This window comes from Petaurus breviceps, unplaced genomic scaffold, assembly GCF_028583685.1.
Source record: "Petaurus breviceps papuanus isolate PSGF00001 unplaced genomic scaffold, PetGlider_PUasm1.0 207, whole genome shotgun sequence".
NCBI lineage: Eukaryota > Metazoa > Chordata > Mammalia > Diprotodontia > Petauridae > Petaurus > Petaurus breviceps.
The window spans coordinates 23326322-23347257 of NW_027185850.1; the positions used below are offsets into that span (position 1 = coordinate 23326322).

The following is a 20936-nucleotide window of genomic DNA, read 5'->3' on the forward strand; positions in this document are numbered from 1 at the left end:
TCTCTCTCTCTCTCTCTCTCTCTCTCTCTCACACACACACACACAGTAAATAAAAGGGCCTGCATTTGCCTTGAGTCCACTAATCACTGGGGGGGTCCTTAAGTTGGCACTGGACAAACACATAATAACAGGACTGAAGACTTGAAGTAACTCGCTTCACAGATGAGAAAAGAGAGACCTTGGCCAAGGTCCCCCAGGCAGGCTCAAAACCAGTACCTCATGCTCTGGTTGGGTCTGACTAGATGCCTTCTGAGGTCCCTCTAATCTCTGCAATGCAGTGCGTCTGTTCTCCTGTTGTCCTTAAGAGCAGGCAAGACAACTTTCCCCATCACCCTTTTCTTGGAAACCAGTTCCGCTGGATGCCCCACAAAGAGGACTCAAATCTGCAACATTTGGCAGAGCAGCTTGGCCTTAAATTTTCTTTAAAATGACTGCACAGGGACTTGGTGTATAGGATTAAGTTTACTATAGCTTTTCTTTTTAGAAAAGCACCAACCAGAATATATTCATAAGTCCTTGGAAGGAAGTACAGTGTGGATTAAATATCACCCAATTCTTGGGCTGCCTGACAAAGGCCTTCTCCCCACAGAGGGCAGCCCGCCAATTCGGGGGCACTCCTGTTACTGCTTGGCTCCGTGAGGAAAGTCAACCCAATCTGTACTGGGAAGCCATTTTAACAACTACTAAATTTATCATGTAATAAAATCCCAGGAAAACTCAGGAGAAATGGCAGAATTGGGAACACAACTCATTGGATGTTTTCGATGCTTCAATACTCTTAAATTCAGAAATGTTTAGATGAAAAGTGCCAGGCGGTCTCCACTTCTTCGGCAAGGAAATAAAAAAAGCACAGCCTCTGTCTGCATCATACTGGAGAATGTAAAGAACTCTGGCTTTCCCTGGGCTGCCTGGGAAGGATGACGAACTCCTTTTTAACTCTGTCTGGACAAAGTAAACATTTCCTTTCTATATGGAACACAGCCTCCTGCCCAAAGACTTAGAGGTTGGGGGCTTCAGACCACAATTTATTTAACACGTCTTCTTAAAAATAGCATACCGACGGGACATGCACTGAAAGCCCCCTCCCTAGTAACAGTCGTCCAGCAGAACCAGTCTGTTCTCAGAACAATGCTTCTTGAATTAGGCTGAACTGTGTGAAAGCTGGATATGAGGCTGGCATGACCAAGAGCCTCTAGGATGCCTCGAGCTGGGAAAGCAGACCTGGTTCTTTTTTTGGGCAGTCTTGCAGTTGCATGGCCAGGGGTCCTCCCAGGGAGGAAGCTCCTCCACCCATGCAGACAAGCTCTGCCTGGGGACCTAGGAAACCCACCCACTGCCCCAGAGCCTGTACAAGGGTCAGAAGCAAGCCTGGAAGCCTGGTCTCTCTGACTCTGAGGCTGGCTCTCCACCCACTGGGCCAAACTGCTCTCCAGCAGGAATCCAAATGTGAGTCACTCATAAGGTTAGCAGCTAGCGTCCAACCCTCGCAGAAGTCAAAGGACTTGCCCACAGTCACCCGGCCAGGACCTCTGGCATCCTGGCTCCAAGCTCAGAGCTCTTCCCCCATCATGCCACCAGCCACAAGTCTAGGTCCAGGAATCCTTTATCGGAGATTTCTGTTGGCAGCAGCAGCAGCAGAACATCCCCCGTCTGAACCGGAACTAGAGAGCTAAATAACTCTGAAAGATCAGTTTGCCTTGCCTTGTGTGCCCAGTGGCCACTTGTGTTGCCCAAGAACATGTCCCAGAGGCCTGGCATTCCTACAGAAGTGTAAGGTCTGCAGAGCACTTCACATGTGTGCCACTTCTGTGTCCTTTGGGCCTGACAATAACGTGGAGAGGCAGGTGACATCATCACCCCCATTCTGCAGATGAGGAAACTGAGGCAGGTGAGAAGTTAGATCACCTGCACAGCCCGTGGATGCCTGGGACCTTCCTGACTCCCCTCTACTTGGTCTGGCGCAGGGCAGGCCTGCAGCGGCAGGGGCTGGGCCATGGGGATGCAAGCCTGGGGGGCTCTCAGCTGTGAAGCACCAAAGGAAGCCTCTAGCTGGCCCTGTCGTGCAGCCGTTTGGTTCTGATGCCAGAAACCTGTGACTGCGGCTGTCTGAATCAGATGTAGGGAAAGAGGAAACAGGAAGCCCAGAGGAGGGAGGCGAGGAGGGTGAAGGGCCTTGAGCATCAGAAGAAGGTGGGTACGTCCAGCCTGACCATCGCAGGGACTAGATGGCAGCCCCAGGCGCATGCAGAGCTGCCCCGAGAGGGGAGCCCAACGGGAAGAAGCCCACAGAGGACGATGTGGCTCAGGCCGGGAAGGTCTCCAGAGCCAGCAGAGCTGCCCCTCGGGCACAGCCGCCCTTCAGGCACTCCTGCCCCCGGATGGGGCAGCTCCGGCCAGGGCCACCAGCAGAGGGCTGGCTCCAAGTCTCCTCCTCTGCTCCACCCTCTGAGCCGGCAATGAAGGGATTATGCCCATGCTACAGATGAGGGAGTCATCTGCCCACACTGATACAGACCCGGGATTCTAACCAGGGTCTCCTAACTCCAAGCCCAAGCCTGACTCTCTCAGTCATCCCCCCCCCTTCCCCTCCCCCCGTCATGGCATACTGGTGCAGGGCCTAAAACAAATCAGGCAGTGGGAGGTGAACAGCTGAGCTTCTAACACGAGGGGATGTTTCTTCTAGAGCAGTAACAGTAAAGGAGGCAGCTGGGTGGTGCAGTGGGAAGCGCGAGGGGCCTGGAGCCAGGAAGACTTCCTAACTGTGGGCCCTGGCTAAGCCTTGCCACTTCTCTGTGCCTCGGTTTCCCCACCTGTAAAGCACAGATAATCAGCACAGGCTCTACTTTGCCCAGGGTTGTGGGGAGGGCCAAAGAAGGCAATCTGTAAGTCACCTGGCCAACTTTAAAGCACCTCAGCCACGCTGGTCACCACGAGGCCATCTGTGAAACATACAGAGAAGAGCAAACTCTGCTAGGGCTGACTCTTGTCCCAACTCTCAGACCGTGTGACCTCCCTGGCCCTCAGTCTCCTCATCTGTGAAATGGAGGGGTAAGTGCGGCGACTTCTGACACCCTCAAGGAGGCCTTCGTTTCTAACCCATCTCTCATCGGTGCTTACCGACTGAGGGTTCATCTTGCCAGTCATCAGGTCCAGTAAGTCGGTGTCAGCCATGGTAATCGTGCAGTCAGCCTTCTTATCTGGAACAGACACAGGAGGGGGAGAAAGGAGAAAGTGAGCACAGGGTTTCATGGACAAGTCTTATCGAAGGCTCAGGAGCCAGAGCTCTCCCCAAGAGCCGCCAGCCCAAACCTCAACGTAGCTGGAAGAGGATGTGGGGAGGGAAAACCCTTTTCTTCTTCCCTGTCCAGCAGAAGCTGACGGCCCAGGTCGAGAGGCACAGACAGAAGCACAGCCAGCTCAGAGTTGATTCCCAACAGAAGCAGTCAAAGGATTCAAACAAACACCCATAGGAAAAAGCACTCCAAGTCACAAAGAAGAGAAACGTCCCCTGAGGTTCCATTACATTGTACCCTGCAAAGTGGCAAAGAAGAGACAGGCTCCAGCTGGAGGGGCCAAGTCACCCGTGCGCTGCTGGCCGAGCTGTGGGCCGGTCTGACGAGAGCAGCAGACGAGGTGGGACTCCTGTTCACACCCTTTTGACACAGTGATCTCACCACAAGGGAGAGAGGAAAGTTCCACAGGTATCAAAGTATTCACAGCATCATTTTCTGTAGGAGCAAAAAACTGGGAAAAAAAGTACTTGTCCCTAAACTGGGGAGTGGGTGAAGCAACTGAAGATGTTGAATGTGATGCCCTGTCAACAACGACAGAGCAAGACTGCTGTGCGCTCAAATGGGGAAAGGCAAGGGAAGCCAAGGAACAGCCCATGATGCTCCCCACAATGTGAACAGCACAAGTTAGGTGGATGGCCAGCCCTGGTCCAGAAGGAGGTGGGGCACGTGGCCCCTGACTGACTAAAGGAAAGAGGCTCTGCTGTGCTGCCCAAGGGCTCCTGGAGGCACCCTGCCCGTGCTGTCAGAGACAAGGCAGGTCCTGCCCCTAAGCCAGGGTACACATAGTAGCCGGCCTCTGAAAGAGCTCCCAGGATACTCAGAGTCACTCAAGAAAACCATCTTCCTGGGGATGGGTGGGCCATCAGTGCAGACAGGGAAGTGAGACAGGGATTCCTGGAAGATAGAGAGAAGGCATGGAAGGCCTGCTGGGCAGGGTGGAAGACATTCAAATGTAATGCCAAGCAAAGGCAACTTCCCAAGGTTCAAAATACCAGCATAGGAGCTCTCCATTTTATTCAGTGAAAAATTAAGAACAGAGAAAATTAAAATATAGAATCATTCAAAATACAGCATTTACCAAGTGTAATTCAATCAAGTACTACTCCACCCCTGGACATTATAATTCATTTAGTCAACCACAAAGACCCTCTTCTCAAATGGAGATTAGTTTCCAATCATAAATAAAGTACATTCATTTGGTCAATCACAGAGCACAAAAAAATCAAAAGTTCCCCACCCTTGGATCACAATTGAATCTACCTCAGAGTTACAACAAGCTTAAGCACAGCATCTAATACCCAAATGGAGGTCTTTTCTTCATCTTGACCCCAGGCAAGTTCTCAGCAATCTTTGTTCCTGGGGAGACAAAGCTTAGCAAGACCACAAGATACATTGCCAGTGTCCTCATTAATTCATCCTCTGTCTGCAGAACAGTCCTAGGACCCCTGAAAACATTAGCAAAACCTTCTTCCAGGATTTCTGTAAACATACAACAAGAAAATCCTTCTTCAGGGCTTCTGAACCAACAGCCAGGTTCCAGGACCTCTGCAAAAACAGCACTGTCCTTCACCAGTGGACAGACTTCACTCTCTGTCTGCAGGACAGTCTCAGGAGCTCTGAACCAACAGCCAGGCTCCAGGACCTCTGCATCAACAGCACTGTCTTTCACCAGTGGACAAATCTGGCAAAACAACATCAAAAAAGACAAAGTACCAGCATAACAGCCATGTCTCCTCAGTCCTTGGCAGCTCTCAAAAGTCCTGGGCAATTCAAACTGGCCCTCAGCAATCCTCTCCATCTCTCTCTGCCTCCAAGATGCTGCTTCCAAAAAGTTCTTCTGCCTCTCTCTTTTCTCATGTCTCTCTAAATTCATGTCACCAGCTCCTCCCAGTTCAGCCCTCTCTTTTCACGTCAACAAGTCCATCCCACAAGTGGGATTCACAGGCTCTTCTCCAAAAACCAAGCCAATACAGAGGGATCTTTAAATTCCATTACTATTACACCAAGTCACGCTAACAGTGCAGAGCCTAAGTGTACGGACACAAACTAAACATTTTAACTAGAAGTGGAAAGCCAGGAATAAATAACCCATTAACACTAAAGATTCAAAGGTTCTGAACAGAAACCACCTCTCCAATATCAGTTCAAGTCAGGCCATGCTAGCGATGCCTGAACCTCGCTGCTCTCTAACAAAAAGCCACTTGTTGGCCACAGAAGAGGAGTGGGCGCACCCCCGAGCTCCCAGCTCGAACATGCAGATCTCTGGTGTGATCTCTGGTGTGATCACAGGAGCCAGCGAGTGCTGGTTTCGGCAGATTATCCCTCCCCAGGGGTAAGAACACTTTGGCTTGGAGCAGGGCCCCAATAAGGAGGCTTGAAACTGGCACCAGGGGCCGGGGCAACATTCAAGCTGCTCTGTGTCTTTCTACAAGCAGAAATTCTCATGGCTAATTTTTTCTTAACTAGGAGGAGGGGGTGCAGTCAGTAGACTTAGCTCCAGCCTTGGACTCACTGGGTACCCCTGGGGAAGCTACTTCAGTGATCTGAGACTTAAGTTTCCTCATCTGTCAAGTGGGAATAACACTGACCCTGCCAACCGCTACACAAGCCTTTAGAGAATAAAATGAAGTATCCCGGCCAAAGCCCTTTAAAAGGGTGAGGTGCTGCATAAATGGAAGTTTCTGTTGCTGCCCATGTTGGGAAAACTGGCATAACTTAATTCTGTTACCAACAAGGGCAGCGTGACTCTCCTTCCCCAGTCTCCCATCTCATGTCTCTCTCTCATCTTCCCAGAGATGGGGCTCAGGAACATGCAAACCTTGGTCATATTCTGTCCCCTGGTGTGTAAGAGAAGGGGATGTATGTGCATCCAACTCAGACCCCTGCCCTGCAGCCGGGCAGGACGCCCACTGAGCTGCCCATTACCACCACTGCTGCAGGCACCCCCTGCCCTGCACCCTCTCAGGCGGTGCCACCCCCTGGTGCACTGAGCTGCCAGCTTGTCATGTGATGTCCACCAGTCACACTACCTGAGCTCTTCTGCAGCGAATCCTCCTGAGGCCCTCCTCCTGCTGCCGGCCCCTCTGATACTTCCTGGGCGGGCCTCACCTCAGCAGCCCACATCAGCATTACAATGGTGTCCAGTGTGCTGAGGCCCACTGAGGGTCCCTACTGATCTCTGTGTCTAAGATTTGCAATCACAGAGCATCACTCAGAGATGATTTGTGTTTAAAAAAAAAATGGGCCTTTGCTCCAGGAAACCCTCGGAAATATTCAAAGCAGTGTGCCGCTTCCCAAATACAACCCAGCAGCCTCCCTTCCTCCTGATCCGGGGCCCAATTCACTGTCCACCCCAACGGGATGACACTCCCAAGTGCCCCAGAGCCAGATTAAAATGTAATCTGGAAATACTGAACAAAATAAATAAAAGCACACTGAAGCACACACAGACGATGTTCACGTCCAAGTCCCCATGTATCCGTGGGGGGCCTCATGCACAGCTCAGGACCCCTTCTATTTCACTCTGACAGTACTGCTCCAGACAATGGCACTTGCCACCCGTCCAGTTTCTCCTATATAAACTGTCGGGGCAATCTTTCTGGAACAATCGTGGGTCTTGTTAAGAAGACCCTATGATGTTCAGGGGGCTGAAGCAATCAGCAAGGCATCAAGCACCAGCAGAAGGGCCGTGTTCAGGTGTGCTTCAGACTACTTCTGAACATCATTCAGTCTTTGCACCACCTCTCCAAACCCTGGTGCCAGGTCACCGCTTCTTCCCTCCGCTGGTTCCCACCTTCTCCTGGTCTCTCTTCATTCCAATCTGTCTTACCCAATACTAGCCTCCTGAAGCCCTTTGGCCTAGTATCTGAGGCTCCCTGTAAGCCAGGCCTTATCTCCAGCTAGGTTTGCCTCAATGGACTCCACATTCCAGCCAGCTGAGGACTCATAATGTACAGCTGAGTGAGTCTTCAAGTGCTTGTTTCAATTAGATACCAACAGCTGGAAGGACAAGGTGATGTTCTCTGCACATAACAACACAGTCCTGTGTCTAGAGCCCTGCACCCCAGGAGACACAGAGCCAAGCCCCTGCTTGGACACTTACTGGCCAAAGGGTCACGAGCAGGTCACTTAACTCCTTCAGCCTTTAATTTTTAAACTTGTAAAAGAAGGATAATCACTCTTAACCCAGGGCTGTGACCAGGAAATTGTTCTGTAAGTTGTTAAATGCTAAAATGTATGTATGTGAGTGCATCAGCAGCTAGGTGGCACCACAGTGCATCATGAGCATGAGTTCAAATCCAGCCTCAGATACTAACTAGCTGTGTGACCCTGGGCAAGTCACTGAACCCTCTTTGCCTCAGTTTCTTCATCCATTAAATGATCTGGAGAAAGAAATGGCAAACCCCTCTGGTATCTCTGCCAAGAAAACCTAAATGGGGCCATGGAGAGTCGAACACAGATGAAATGATTCAGCATGCGAGTGTGTGTGTGTTGTGAGAGAGAGACGGGGAGAGAAAAGAAACAGGGACAGAGAAGAGAGAGAGAGAGAGAGACAGAGAGTCACTGTATCGGCCATCTGCTCTAGGGGGCATAAATGGACATTCTTTGTTGCCAGCTTTTCTCCTTATCTTCCTAATCTCTTAATCTTCCTAATCTTCCTAATCAGGTCTCCCCTGATGCTCACCAATCAGAGTTATTCCTTCCTAAGATGGGGTCCTGGGGCACACCTGACCCAGGCTGCAGCCAGGGCCAGAAGATGAGTGTTTTAGGGAAAGGGAAGGCAGAGCTCCCTGTGGCCAGGAAATCAGGCCAGCAGTGCCTGCTGCCATCAGCTGTGCCTGAACAACTTCTACTCCCCGGTCTCTAGCCTGCCACAAAAGCCGCCCCCTGCCCCGCTTCTGACCATCCCCCACAGAGCTGCCAACGGATGCCTGTAATAAGAATGTAAATTTTAAAGATCTTCCCTGCCCCTAGGCTAATGTGCACCTGAAGCCTGGGGTGGGGGAGGCTTGTTTTTCAGTAGATACTTCTTGATTGGCTAGTGAGTCAATAAGGTTGTTACATTCTCTGAGCCAGGAGAAGGCTATATAAGCCCTGATGTGTAACTTTGGTTTGGGACTCACTTTGAGAAGTGTTCTGTGATTTGATCTGAATTCTGGGAAGCCGTTGTTGAGAGTCCCCCGGCTTTGAAAAACCCAGAATGTGGAAACCCAGATGTTGACTGGGTATAGATGTAATGGTTGGACAGTTTGGAAATCTGTCTACTTGATGTTTCTGTCTTGATAATTATGCCTGTATACTTTGAGGTTCGGGGTGCTGACCTTTTCTCCTGAACAAGGTAAACGATATATGTCTGACTGATTAAAGTAAGCTTGTTAACCCATTTTGAGTTGCTTTCCTTTAACAAAGCAGATCCAAGAACCTGTGGTAGCTGCAAACCCTGAGGACGCTTGGGGTGCTTGCTGCTACAATGCCCTAGGAGCAGAGCTCTGACCTCACCAGCCCCCAGCTTGAGAACCTCCTGGGGCTCCCTGCTACGTTCAGGGGAAAATTCAAATGTCCCTGTTCCTATTTCTCCAGGCTCACTGCAGCTTTCCTCTGTGCCCTCTAAATTCCCGCCACATTGGTGTGCTTGCTGCTACGCATGGCTGATCCCATCTCCCATCTCTCAGCCTTTGCACCAGCTGGGGCGCCCTCTCTTCCCTGGCCCTCCCTGACAGAACTTCCCATGCCCTTCCAGGCTCAGCTCAGGGACCACCTCCCTTACCAAGGCCTTCCCTTATCCCCCCAGAACCCACTTTTTTACAAGCTGTGGCCCCAAGAGACTCCAAGCTCCTTTCAGTACGCCATTCTGTCTCGTCTTCCACCTGAAGCACCTAAACTTGGAGTCGGGAACACGAGGGCTGTTTGGTTAAAGCTTGACAAACGAGTCTTCCCAGGCCAGGGGAGGGTGGGGAACCAGCTGCACAACAGAGAAGGAAGCAGAGGAGAAGGGGCAGAGACGGAGGAGACTTCAGGCCTGAGCCTTGGTCTGGCCAAGAGGAGCTCTGCAGGCCCTGCATTCAGCCTCACGTAACAAGCCAGTCCTCGGGGAGACGCCAGTGGAGAGACAGTGACCCGGCTTCTGCTTGTTCTCCAGCATTTTCTCTGTGGCCACATGTAAGCACTTTCCTGGGCAAGGCACTTGGGCCCCGTGTTCTAAATGGATGAACGAGGCCGGCCACCGCCCTCCCAGAGCTCCTGCCATCACAGGCTCTGCGGCCACCCGGCACACAGTGGGAGCGCAGCTGCAGTGTGACCCACCTGAATTAACAGCCACGGAGCCTCTGCCGTTCTTCACATCCACTACCCAGGTGGCTTCTTTCCCTCCAGGGCCGTCTTTCACCTTGAAGGCAAAAACACCACCAATTTTCTTCACATACTGCTCTCCTTCCTGTAAACAAGGAGGAAAAGGCAGAGTCAGAGACTGCTCACCATGAGCCCCACAGGCTCCTCTGGACTGACCCCAGGAGAGCCCCAAGGGATGTCTGACCAAACAGCGTTTGCACCAGCAATAAAAACCAAACAAGAGTGGTCTGGTTGCCACGCTTCTGCTCACACCAGGCCCACTCCAGAATGAACTGCCTGAACCCACCGCCATCTGTCACATTATAAGGTCACTTAGAGGTGGGCCAAATTATGGCAAAGTCCCCACAATCACCAATTCGACAAGAGTTGAGGAAAGCACCAAGAAAACAGAGCCAGCCCGTTGGGCCTCAAAGAGCTGAGAGTCCTAAGGTTCAGGAACCCAGAGGCCCCCTCCTCTGGCCAGGGCCCTCCTCTGATCACTGCCAAAAAGTCCCCCCCCCCCCACCTGAAGCTGTCCTGGCCCGAGGGACCCCTCCTTCCAAGGAAGTCCCCACCCACTTCTGGGGAGCCCAGGCCACGCCTCCTCACCCACCAAGGCACAGTCTGCCTCTAAGGCCCCTCCCATGCAAGGCCAGGAGTCTCTCAAGCTCATGAACCATCCGGCCCATCACTGTGAGCCAACTGGACCCTAAGTCTGTCTTCAAAGCACATGTCATATTCACCCCCTTCTGCTTAGACTCCAAAGACAGAACCAGAACCAACAGGCAGAAATCCCAGGGGGCACATTCCAGATTCCCTCTTGCCCAAGCTGGACACACAGGACATGCCCTGGCCTCTCCCAACACCACAGACCTCAGTCACTGAACAGCATTACACTGGAGGGTGGCTGGGTAGGAAGGAAAGGAGAACAGAGAAAAGAAAGTGCAGGGAGCAGAAAGAAATCCCCGCTCCCATATCGAGACCTCCTCCTACATGCCCCAGAGCAGCCAGGCTCCCATGCCAATGAGCTGCCCCACACACTGAACCAGTAAAAAGACTCATGACTGAATTCCAAGCAGAGTTATAGAGGATTGTGCCAACAAGGACAAAATGGAAAGAAAATCTCTTTTAGAGCTTTCTCTGCTATTTCACAGTAAGTATTCCTTTACAAAAGGTCCCAGGATTGGTCAAGATGACAGAGTAGAAACAGGACTTCCACCACCTCCAATCCATGTAAAACGGGACTCTGAAAAACTTTGGAGCTACAGAATCCACAAAATGACACAGAGAAGCTAACCTCCCGCTGAGGACAGCCCGGCAGGCCGGCAGGAATCAGCCAGCGCAGGGCTCTGGCAGCCCCTCCAGAGGCTTTAGCTCCAGGGCGGGTCTGACCAACTAGCAACTGGAGGGACTCCAGATCACCAGCAGCTGTGGCTGTTTCCAGAATTATCAACACAGAGATGCTAAGGACAAAGTGAGAGGTCAGTGCAATGTGGACTTTGGGATCCAGTAGTTGGGAATGCGTTGGCCTCTTCCCCGGGGGGTGAGAAGCCGCTGAGACACCATGCCAGCGCCACGTGGCAGCTCCAGCTCCTGGCCTGCAGAGTGTAGCGGGACCAAGCACCAGTCTGAGGGGTAATCACTCTTGCTTTACCCTGCTTGGATCTGGATTGTAGTCTAGGATGGAAGTCCTGGGGTGTGTGTCCAGTTTGCCAGAGAGTGTGGAGACCTCAGAGAGGGCACCCATCTAAAACCTCCAGCAGCTGAGAAAACTCCAGTGTTTGGGACAAAAGCTCCCCTGTCTGGTGGCAGAGTCCTAGTGTGGCAAAAAGCCCAGGGTTCAAGTGACTGAGGGGCAACATGACCAGGCAAAGGAAGCAAAGCAAACAGAAGATTCCAACATTACACTCCTATTTTGGGGACAAAAAGGAGCAAAGCATGGAACAGGAGGAAGACAGTGAAGTCAGAACTCCTGCACCAAAAGCTTCAAAGGAAAATACAAGCTGGTTACAGGCCAGAGAGGACCTTAAGAAGCAGATAAGAGATGTGGAGGAAAAATTGGGAAGAGAAATGAGAATGATGCAAGAAAATTACGAAATGAGAGTCAACAGCCTGACTGAGGAAAATCACACCTTGAAAAATAGACTAACTCAAATGGCAAAAGAGGCTCAAAAGGCAATGAGGAGAAGAATGCCTTAAAAAGCTGAATTTGCCAGATGGAAAAAGAATCTCAAAAGCTCAAGGAGGAGAATCAATGCTTCAGAATTAGACTGTAGCAAATGGAAGCTAATGACTTTATGAGAAATCAAGATGCTGTTAAACAGATCCACACAAATGAAAGAATAGAAGGCAATGTGAAATAACTCATGGGAAAAACCACTAACCTGGAAAATAGATCCAGGAGAGATAATTTAAAAATTATTGGACTACCTGAAAGCCATGAATGATCAAAGTAAGAACCTAGAAATCATCCTCCAGGAAGTTCTCAAAGAAAACTGCCCTGATGTTTTAGAACCAGAGGGTAAAATAGAGGTTGAAAGAATCCACTGATCACCTCCTGAAAAAGATCCCAAAAAGAAAACTCTTAGGAATATTATAGCCAGGTTCTGAAATTCCCAGATCAAGGAGAGAATATTACAAGCAGCCAAGAAGAAACAATTTGAATATTGTGGAAACACAATCAGGATAACCCAGGATCTGGCAGCTTCTACATTGAGGGATCAAAGGGCTTGGAATATGATATTCCGGAGGTCAAAGGAGCTGGGACTAAAACCAAGAATCACCTACCCAGTAAAACTGAGTATAATGTTTCAGGGGAAAATATGGTCATTCAATGAAATGGAGGACTTTCAAGCATTCTTGCTGAAAAAACCAGAGTTGAATAGAAAATCTGACATTCAGATACAAGAAGCAAGAGAAGCATGAGAAGGTAAACAGGGAAAAGAAATCATAAGGAACTTATAAAAGTTGAACTATTAACATTCCTACATGGAAAAACAGTAATTGTAACTGATGAAACTTTTCTCAATATGAAAATAGTTGAAGGGAATAGAAATGTGTGTGTGTATATGTATATATATTTATGTCTATATTGGAGGGTATATGGGCATATGAATACATATGTGAATGTGTATACATACGTTTACAGGTATACATAGAGGGCATAGGACCAATTTAATAGGAAGGGATGATACTTAAAAGGTGAAATTAAGAGGTGAGAGAGGGGATGGGGAAAGACATAATGGGGTAAACTATCTCATATAGAAGAGGCAAGAGAAAATGGTTACAATGGAGGGGAAGAATAGGAAGGTAAAAAGGAATGGGTCAACTTTATTCTTTTTGAATTTGGCTTGAGGAGGGAATGACATATACACTAAATAGGGTATCTCACCCTACAGGGGAGTAGGGGGGAAGGGGATGAGAGGGGAGATGATGGAATGGAGGGCAGGCGGGGGGGAGGGAAGTTGGAAGCACCCACTTTTGAAATGGGATGGGATCAAAGTAGAGAACAGAACAGTGGGAGGTGGGATAGGAGGGAGGGAAATATAGTCAGTCTTTTACAGTATATCTACTTTGTTATTGTTTTGCATTAGCTACACATGTACAACCTATACTGAATTGCTTATCTTTCCAGTAAGGGTGGATGACAAGGGAGGAAGGGAATGAATCTGGAATTCAAAGTTTTAAAATCAAATGTTTAAAAATATCTATATTTACTATTATTAATACTATTTTACATGTAATTGGGAAATAAAATATACAGGCACTGGGGCACAGAGATCCACCGTACCTTACTGGAAAAGTCAAAGGGGGTATGGGAGAAGATATGGGAGAGAGCAGATTGGAGAAGAGGACATCCTGTGGGACTGCTATTTTGGGGCGGTGGGTAGGGGAAAAACGGGGAGAAAATTTGTAACTCAAAATCTGGTGGAAATGAATGATGTAAATCAGAAGTTAATAAAGCATTTGAAGAAAAAGGTCCCAGGATTTTCACTTTCTCCTGCTAACAGGAAGAGCAGGGAATTATTAAAAAAACTGACAATTGTGGGAAGAAGAAATTACAAGTGGAAAGGTCCCTGGAGTTGCAGCCTGGGCCAAAAAATTACAGAAGCAAAGCAGAGACCCAACCCCTCACGGTGCTTCTGCCGCAAGACAAAAGAGCAGATCCTGGGCAATCCCAGCCGAGGAAGCCAATGGAGGGACCTGGGACTTGTTAAAAGCAGAATACTCTGGGAAGGGAAGAAACAAAAGCCTTCTCTAACTCTTCAAACAACCCCCCCAAGGGCAGAACAGTCTGAGCAACAGAGAGGAAGTGACTCGTCCTAGCTCACAAGGCGAGTAAGATCGAAGGCAGCATCTCTCTGCCATGCCCTACTATCTCTATGATCGAAGATAATCATTAGGGACACTATTTTTATTATTAACAAATTAAATTCCTGAAGCCCCTTAAAGCTCTTTCCTCCCAAGAGCCCAAGGAGGAGGCAGCTCTGCTCTCCTGACCTGTCTCCAGAGCCCTGAAAGCCCCAGGCAGGTCCCAGCAGGGGACTTCCTCGCTGGTACTTAGGACAGTCTTACAAAATCTACCATCTAATCTTTCTCTGGATTGGACTGGGCGTCATATCAGCACTCCTCAGCCATGACAGAAAGAAAGCAAAAGAATACAAGAATTTTAGAAAAACATGATTTTGCATCAAAATGTAGGATCTAGAATGAACCTCGATTTTCTTGAGGAAGTTAAGGAAGTTCAGCTTAAATTAGCTTATTCTTCAAGGTGACTACCATGGCTTGGGGCCCAAATCACATGAGGTCTGGCTGAGGGAAGGGGGCCCTTTAGCTTGGGGAAGAGAAGCTACAAGTGAGGGCCAGATAATCATCCTCAATGTCTCTGAAGATCCATAAGTAGACAAAGGGCTAGATGGCTTCTGCCTGACCCCTTGGTAAAAACTAGGCAAAAGGGGTGGGAAATCCAGAAGCAAAGACTTCCTGACAATAAGAACCATCCCAAAGTGAAATGGCCTGCCTCGAGACATAGTGGGGTCCCCATGGCTAGAGGACGTCTTCACTAGGAGGCTGATGATAGACTGTCAGGAAGGTGGAAGAGAGCTTAGATTGGACAGTATCTGAGGGCCCTTAGAACTTGTGAGTCTGTGAAAACATAATTCTCCATAAAAACATCACCAGCAGAATCCAGAATATGAGCTAAATGGCCTCCTGGACTGATCCAGCATGACATTTCTTATGTTCTAAGCTTTTAAAATACAGGGATTTTTCCAAATCACTTACAAGTTGAGTTATGAAAACTTTATTTTTTTTAATTCTGGGGATTTAAAATAACAATGTGGCCTTGGGGAGGTTCCTTTACCCCTTGGGCACCTCCCCTTGATAATGAGGGTGGCCAGACTGGTTGATCTCTGTACTTCAGATATCTTAAGTGTGGCCTACGATGATCCTACTAGAAAATATCACAACGGAATTGAGAAGAGAAGAAGAGAATGGGCGGAAAGCCCTGACTCTTTTGCCTAAAACCTTTCCCACATATATCCAAAGATCAAGTTAAATAAATCATCCAGGACAACTAAGTAACAGAAAAAGAACAGACTCAGGACTTCTTTAGAGGTGGTAATGAAAAAAAAAATCAAGCAAAACAGATACATCTTATTCAAGACAAAAATGTGCATTAGGAAAAAAGGGTGTGTTCTGAAAGAACTGCTGTTTTGAGTATTTCCGAAATAAAATCTATACAGTCTATAGGTCCCAGACATTAATACATTCAGACAAAATGGTAATAAAACTCAGGTATATAAAACTTGTTCCAAAGTACTTAATCATGCTCTAAAAACCAGACCACGCTCCCCACCAGCTAACCTGACACCCTGGACCTTTCTCTAAAATGCAGAGATAATAAAGAAGGCCCACAGGGCTTGTTTTCTCCTTTCCTCATTCTGCACAGTGCATTCATACTTGCTGACTGACTGACCGAACCCAGACCTGGCTGCTACATGGGCATTTATCAGACACCTCTTGCCAGAATCAGTTATTAACAGGAGACTGAGAAACGGAAAGCATCTGCAATACCTGAGATGGCAGGAGTGACTAAGAGTCCCGATCGCAAGATTGGACTCGAGGGTCTCAGACCCCATGTCTAAGGTTCTTCCCTTCATTTCCAATCCAAACCATTTCATGACTGTATCAGAATCATGGGTCTCTTTTCCTTTCCCTGGGGTCCTATCCCTTAACCCATATCATTCTAGACAAAGAAGAAAAAAGGTTACTGACCTCTTCAAGCTTCTTCTCAATCTCTTTAAAGACAAGATTTGCCTTAAATCCATCCATTGCTGAACTGGCAGGAAAAGCTTCAATCTGATAACTTCTAGAAGAATGGAAAGGAACCAGTCAGTTCATTTAACACTCGAATCGACAAGCATTCATTAAGCATTCCTACATGCCAGGCACTATGCTACGCAACGGGGACCCAAAAACAAAGACAAGCCCTGGCTTCAGGGAGCTTACAGTCTCTCAGGGGAGCCAGGAACACATGGAGGCACATAGAGAACAACACAGAACACAGAGATACGAGGCAGCTGGGAAGGCTGGCATTAGCCATCGGGGCAGGGGGCAGGCCAGGCTTTGGTCCAAAGGGGTGCCTGAGTGGTATCTGCAGGGAGGATTGCCAGGAAGGACAAAAGTGAAGTTTGGGAAGAGGAAGCTGCACAGGAAGCCAAGGTCTCAAGAGCTTGGGGAGTCACTGGAGAGAACATCATAGGAGGCAGAGGCCCCGGGAACTGGAGTCCTAAGGGAAGGAAAACAAAAGGTACGAGTCTGCCTCGGACGCTTAACTGTTCTCTGCCTCAATTTCCTCATCTGTAAAATATGGGAACTCTACAGTTATGATCCTAATAGATGTTCTGATATACCCTTTGAGAAGCTCACCTTGAAGGGCAGCTAGGTGGCACAGTGGATAGAGCACTGACCCTGGGGTCAGGAGGACCGGAGTTCAAATCCAGCCTCAGACATTTGACACTTACTAGCTATGGGGCCCTGGGCAAGTCAACTAACCCCGACTGCCTTGCAAAAAAAAAAGATCACTTTGGCAACTGGGTGAAGAAGGACAGATTGGAGTGGAGAAAGGCCAGGAAGAGAGTCCAAACAGGTGGCCTTCATCCCTTCCCACCTAAAGGGGGTGGGGAGGCAGGAGTGCAGAGAAGGGATAAAAGAGATGTCATGAGAGGAGGAACAAGGGTCAGCGACTGACTGGCTACATGGGGTGGGGCGGAGTGGAGTGTGGATAATACAAAGTCAAGATCGGGCATGGCTGTGGACCTGGGCGACTCTATGGAAGCTGGTGTGCTCAGTAACAGAAAAGGTCAGCAGAAAGGAGGGAGGGCTGGGGGAAAGAGACTGAGGCCTGTTGTGCCATGCTGAATCAGAGGGGCATCCAGGCTACCCAGCAGAAATGATGCTGAGGCCAATGCCATCCAGCCGTGTCTGGCCCAGACCAGGACTCATCCGTGTGTGAAACTCCCCCTGAACCCCATCCTCAGCGGGGCTGGGAGGGAGCTCCTCGGCCATCTAGGCCAGGCCTCTACAATCTACACAGACTTCAAGCCCTCCCATAACAGGCAGCCTCCCACCTACCAAAGCCACCCCTTCTGCCTTAAGGCAGCACTGGTTGTTTAGCTTTTGTTTCCTTACATCATGAAGAAATCTCGCCCCCTAGTGCTGCTCCAGGTCCTGCCTGGCTGGAGGCACCCACCAACATTTCTCCATGCCCTCCTATGCACCAGGACGTGTGCTGAGTGCCTTAGAGGAGCCTGGGCCCTGATGCATCATTCTAGGCCTCCTGTCTTTTATCAAACTCCAGACGAACACTGTTCAGCAAGTCTTCCAAGCAGCTCATTTCTACTCAGTAGAACAAAAAAAAATCAAAACTCATCATCTTCCAGTCAGGATGTGAAATGTTTGAAAACCATAATTAAGTCTCTTCTCAACTTTTCTCCTTCCTGTGACCTTTTCTGGATTTGGAGGCAAAGACACTCCTCCCCCACTCCAGACCGGTCTCCTTATCTTTAAAAAGCCAAGGTTGGAATAAAGTACTTCCAAAGTCCTTCAAGTTCTAGGGCAATGATCCTAATCAACTCTGCCTCTTTTCCAAGACCACAAAGAAGATAGTTACAGCTGGAAAGAACCTGAAGGATCATTTGTTTAGACAGGGAAGCTGCTGCAGAGAGAGACGTGACTTGTTCAGGGTCACACAGCTGGCTCACTGCGGCTCCCTTATTCTCCCACACACACACAGAAACACGTCATTTGCCAGCACTAGTGAACTGGTCTCTGGGTCCTCAGCAGTCCCTGTCAGTGCCATCGCCTCAGTCACTCAGTAAGGCCCGTTCACGTTGCTCAGGATGGCTCCATGTAAATGATTTATAAATCTGATGAGCTGGCTCTATGCTCTATCATCTCTATCACTGATAAAAATGTCAAAGGCCCAAATCTAGCAAGGCTTTATCATGACCTGGGAATTCTCTCTCTCTAGGTAGGAGCATGGAGTCAGATGGGACCTCAGAGGTCATTCAGTCCAAGCCCTCCCAGGATCCTAAGACTGCATCCCGGATGGGTAGCCAGCCAAACTCCACCTGAATGAAGGCAGTCCATCCCACCCATCTGTTGCAGCAGACACATCTTTTCACACAGAAGACAACTTTCCCCCACTGGACCTATCTCAACACCTGACTCTGGAGATAAGAAGAATAAAGCTAATCTCTCTTCCAGGACAGTCTTTCCAATTTTTAAAGGCCTTGATCACAAGCATTACCGCCCCTGCATATTACTGACACCATATCTGAAATGTGATCCACTTACAAGTAAAATTAATGTATCAATTTCTACAAAGCGTTAAAAAAAGAGCTAAATTATGAAATACGATCACCCATTAAAGGGTTTGCCTCAGGATTCCCTTAGACAGCAGATCGCCCTACTGCCTTCATGACAGGACCCAGTTTCACCCACCTCCAAGTCCACACTGTTCTCTGCACTAAAAGCACCCCTTTATCTAATCCTCTCCCTGCTCACAGGGCCCCACCTGTACCCAGTTCCTTCTGATCTGTGCTGCTACAGAGGGCAAGGTTCTACACCGAGGCCTTGTTGGCAGTTAGCAGCTCCCCGAAACACTCCCTAGTGCTGTCAAAGTCATATGCTCAAAAAAAGCAGAAACTCAGAGACGCGTAAGACAAGAGACAAATGAAAAAAAAAAAAAAGACAAACTCCTTTCCACTGTGACCAGTGGCCTGACTATGGCTAAGCTGCCCCAACAAGGCACCAGGTGTGAAGTCCCCCTTTGCTTCTGAGCACCAGAACATGCTCTACACGATCCAACACCACATTTTAACCAGCACCAAGCCCTGACACAGCCAGTCTACAAAGAAGTCAGGCTTCATGCATGTGGAGCCAGCCCCCAAGATTTCCAATTTTATTGTCACACACACCGGGGTCAGGGTGGATCCTTGCTCCAAAAGCACTTCCCCATCCAACATGACTCCCGTCCAATCTCCAAGAAAACTATGTGGGGCTCACCCAACATGCCTCAGGGCCCTCGCTCAAGGTCCTGTCACCTTCCATGGGCTGTCTGCCTCAGTTTTCTCCTCTGTAAAATGGGGAAAACAGCTCCTACCTCCCAGGGCTATTGTGAAGATTAAATGAGATGATATCTGTAAAGCGTGGCACACAGTAGGTGTGAGTTTGGTCAGGAATCCCTTCTGCCAGTGCATACGGGCACCTTTCCCAAGCTGTAACTTGGCCTCCAAGAGCTTCATGGGACCTTCCCAGAGTGCCCCAGCTGACACATGGCAGAGAGTAGACAAGTGAGGCCCTCCTGCATCCGAGGGCTAGAAGGAGCTCCCCTGGCTTCTCAGAAGGAGGGGGGAGAGGGAGGGGGGTGTTTCCACAAGAATCTGGGGTCCCATCTGGAGTCTGGGCTACATCATGGGATACAATCAGAAGTTCATCCCAGGATTTCTCTGTTGCGACTGTAGGTCCTCCACATGAGAGACGTGGAGAGGTCTTGAAGGCTGCATTTTGTTCTATCAAATCGAAAGCTTTTTTATAGACAACAAACAGAGCTGGATCTCGCATTCTCCACACCTCTCAGTCACTTGTGACAGACACTGAACAGTGTGCCACACGCAGAAAGCATGGGTCTGACCTTCAACCTGCCAAGTCAATCAAGTGTGTCCTTGTACCCCCAGGATCTCCCATCTCATCAGGCCAGCCCCAGCCTCCACCACACACTACAGCCACCCTCAGCTCAGTAGATGGCCTTCTGGGGACACTGTAGCTGAAAACTTCATCTCCCAATATACCAACTGTGCATGAGCCTTTCCCGCTTGGCTGGGTGAGTTCCTTGGACAGTCTTGTCACCAGACTCACATTCGAAGCCTTCCCAGCTTAAAAGACAAATTCTTTAAACAGTTTTCAGGAACCTAGAGTCATTTCCATACCACATGGAGGCTACTGAGTAGAATTTTGTGGTAGTGGGGCCACAGAGCTGAAAAACGACCAGACCCTGCCCTTGAAGAGTTTCTAACCAAAGAACAGAGTTTGAATGCAGACTAAAGCAAACTACCTGCTCTCTTTCTTTTTCTTGCTTGGTTTTGTTTCCTCTCCCCATTGTTCATTCCATCGGATACAATCCTTCTTTATCACCTGACTAATGTCTAATGTGAAAGTATTTGCAGATCCTATAACTGACTGCATGCCGCCATGGGGGGTGGGCAGTGAAGAGGGAGGGAATTTGAAACTCAAGGAGGACTGTGGAACTGAATCTTGTAAACTAAAAGTAAACAAACAAATTGATAAAGACAAAAAAAGAAGAAGAGCTTCTAACCTAGTACAAGGCTAAGGTGTGTAAGCAAATAACTTATGAAATTACAATGCGCACAGAGCAGGTCAAAGTGGAAGGAGAGAATGGGAATGAGAGATCTACCTTACAGGAACAGGGAAAGGTAAACTTCTCAGGGGGCAGCACTTAGACAAGACCTTCAAGGAAGAGAAGGATTTCAGGCCATTCTCAGCATGGGAAACGTCCTGAGCAAAGAGAGCCCACGAGGGCAGGAGAAAAAGCAAACAGCTACCAATTCAGTGTGGCCAAAATGCAGACCCCATGGAATGGAGGGGGACAAAACAAGGCTGGAAAGTACCTCAGAGACATGTGAGAGAAGGACTCAACGTCAGAATGAGGAGAAATGGGAAATCACTTTAGTTCTGAGCAGGGAGTGATGCGATGGTCAGCCTGGCATGGCAGAAAGAGGCCTCGGGCAATTC

The 20936-nt window shown here is 48.9% G+C and overlaps 1 protein-coding gene across 3 annotated transcripts in view; it reads right to left on the minus strand.

Moving 5' to 3' along the window:
- LOC138164975 (sterol carrier protein 2) overlaps positions 1-20936 on the minus strand; it is a 465527-nt gene that overhangs the window by 2430 nt on the left and 442161 nt on the right. Inside the window, exons 13-15 of one of the 3 annotated variants that reach the window (XM_069092989.1) lie at positions 15897-15987; positions 9597-9726; positions 3118-3197 (exon numbers count right to left, since the gene is read on the minus strand). In XM_069092989.1, the coding sequence (XP_068949090.1) occupies positions 3118-3197; positions 9597-9726; positions 15897-15987 (301 nt within the window). Of the gene's footprint in view, positions 1-3117; positions 3198-9596; positions 9727-15896; positions 15991-20936 lie in introns of those variants that run through there. The other 2 variants (XM_069092988.1, XM_069092990.1) reach the window with 2 other exon arrangements.